At 41.3% G+C, this 2903-nt stretch overlaps 1 protein-coding gene across 1 annotated transcript; it reads right to left on the reverse strand.

The window, feature by feature from the left end:
* Positions 1–633: 633 nt before the first annotated feature.
* T265_00772 (hypothetical protein) lies at positions 634–867 on the reverse strand (the record flags this gene model as incomplete). Its single annotated transcript, XM_009164644.1, has 1 exon — positions 634–867. The coding sequence occupies one exon, from the start codon at positions 865–867 to the stop codon at positions 634–636; it is 234 nt and encodes a 77-aa protein (XP_009162908.1).
* Between the last annotated feature and the right edge of the window lie 2036 nt (positions 868–2903).

Here is a 2903-nt window from a genome sequence, read left to right on the forward strand (position 1 = left end):
AAATAAATAAAACCTATGTGTAAATAAAAATCAGTGTGCAGATATAGGCATGCATATATGTACACAGTAGTCTCTCTTATCGGTTTTTTGTATTCAAGCGACCATTCAACATTCACCACAATAGCTAACCGGTATAACATTCGGCGGCGAAATCCAGTTCCAGCTAGGGTAACCCGATAATCATACCCACTTAATTCCATACAGGATAGTATAACCGAGTTGTGGTCAAATCAGTTATGGATAGTTGCCGTATACATTTGCCCCTCTGTAAATCTCACACACGTAGAAGCCCTCCCCAAGAAGAAAACAGCTGCGGTCGGTTACCGGATAACTGTTATCGTTTAAACCCCATCCCATGGGAAATTCCTCTTTCGCAAGAAACTATTTTTGTCAAACTGCCTTGATGGAATCTCCACTAGGTATTACCTTGGTCACAAACACAGGCGGAAACGAGTAAACTGGTAGTTATAATGAGTGAATTACAGTATTACTTTTCACACCCTGTTTTAAAGCCTGAGTGTCCAGAACTTTTTGACACACGTATAGAGCACTATCAGACGGAAATATCGTTAGCATTTGGATAATTTCAGTACCACTAGAGCATTCTAGCATTTTTTCGACACTGATTCAAGATTAGGTCTCACGTGGTGGGTAACTTTGAGGGACATGACCACGACCATACGGATCCTGAGGTCCAGGGCCAGGAGGATAAGGTACCGGAGGAATGTGAGAGCCCGCGGAAGGCGCGTAATTGGGTGGTGGGTAGGAAGGCAAAGGGTTCGAATCTGGTGCGTTATTTGGCGGGTGATATGCCACAGGTGGTCGCTGAGTAGGAGGACGTCCTTCTTCCACAGAGTCAGGTTTCATGTTTTTTGACGAGATAAACTGAAAATAAAGAATTGACAAAATATTAACGGATTTTTGGGATTTGTTGATAGTTTACAACATTTTATTGAACTATGCCGGACAATTTACACTCAACTTGCATTGAGGCTGTCGTAAAACTGCATCATAAAGCTTTCATCCTGTCAGAAAATGGCGCAAGTTAGGAATTTGCGACAATGTAAACGACGGTACAAAGTGCACAGAACTAAGGAGAATCTTGTCACTGAGAATTTCCGTAGATCCGTGCCTCATCCCAAAGACAGCTTCTTCAGCGACCATAGTTTTCCCATAACTTTGGACTATTAGCTAATTAAGCGGTTTATAAAACAGCATTTATTTCAGGTAGGAAGTAACTTGTTGGAGGACAACAGAAAGTTCTTCCTAAAGGATCAATACTTCAACCAACCATGATGTTCAAAACTCCCCAAAAAAAATACTGCATCAAATATCCACTCGAGAAGTAAAATTGATAAAAAAAATAGAAAGTTTTCAAAACATGGCTTTACGTTACTGACGTTTGAGTGAAAACTTTAATTTTGTTCTTCATCTGTAATCTATGATTTCTAGTTTGAGCAGCCGCGGTTCATGAGCACTGTTTTCGTCTTCCCAAGGTCGTCACAAAAGCAATGTAGTTTACACAAGCGCCAGCCAAACATAATTATTGCCAAATTTTACTCCAGAACGGACTGTTCGGTTAGTTGACTTTATGCTACAGCGCTACAAGAAAAGCAGGAACACGTTGGTACATTGTGCATGAGGCTACTAGAATGTTCAAGATGTGCTCAATTGGGCTGCTTTGCTGACAGATTGAAAAAATATTTGTCACCCAAATTAGAACTGTGGTAGATCTTTAATTGAGCAGGCAAAGAGATTAGAAAACGTTCCTTGCTCGGTTATTGTTAGTCCATCCTTCCCCCCATTGTAAAGAACTCAAATGCATAAAATTGCCTGTTCGCTGATAAGATTGCTTGAATCTGCTTTTTGTGCAAACGAGTCATTTTTTCGAACAATTGGTTGCTAGGTCTTCCCAATGATGCGTAGAGACATCATTCATGTGACAGCCGACGGTGCGAGGTTGTAAACGGATACGAATTCCGTACCACACTTCTGCTCTCAGACAGCTGTTGACTGACATGGTTGACTGACATGGTCATCACCATATCATCTCTTTCACTTTTCGTCCAAGATGGTGATGCGTGAATACTGGTGGTTGATCCGGAATTCAAGCTCAGTTTACGCTTGATATTCTTAAGCAGGGTAAACAACGCGATTTTCGAGGGATAAGCGACAAGGATATAATTGAAAGGCGGATAAAGCATGCTTCGAAAATGATCGTGATGTAACTGAGTATGCTTTAAAATATCTAGACTCCTTAGTCGTTATGAGAAAATAGCGTACCGTGAGAATGTTAAAGCCGCGGAAAATTGTGGTAATTCCAGGAATATCATGTTATCTTCGGAACGGTGTTATCACTGTGTTTTGGTAAAGAGTTGAAATCGGATGTCTACACCAACTGTCTTGTTTGAGGCCACGAAAGAATATCATCAGAGTCTGTGAGACTTAACTGTCTACCGGTGCTACACGCCACTCAGAAACCAGGAATTCGTTGTATCAAGGCTCCCAAATCCATGTATTCAACAGTCTCATGGATATGCCAGCCACTGAGCGCAAGTCGATATAGTTGAGTGTGGCACACCGGAAGCACGAGGACCTTTCAGCACAAAATACTACTAGTCTTATCGATATTGGAAACAAAACCCACTTGTGTATCACCACTCTCACCATGTGTTCGTTTCCTGGTAGTCTTACGGTGAACAGGCTTTTATGTTCACCGATTGGTGCTCCTAACTATAGCCTCCATACCTCTTTCGTGGCATTATTACCAACCGTACATTTCAACACAGTTTGAAGATCTAGAATCGGTTCTTATTAGAACAGTGGCACTCAGTTCATAATTTGTGGCATATTTGGTGCAGAGAGTTTTCCGGCTTTCCGTATTCTATGAATTTTGGGACAAA

This window comes from Opisthorchis viverrini, assembly GCF_000715545.1.
Source record: "Opisthorchis viverrini unplaced genomic scaffold opera_v5_8, whole genome shotgun sequence".
Classification (NCBI taxonomy): Eukaryota; Metazoa; Platyhelminthes; class Trematoda; order Opisthorchiida; family Opisthorchiidae; genus Opisthorchis; species Opisthorchis viverrini.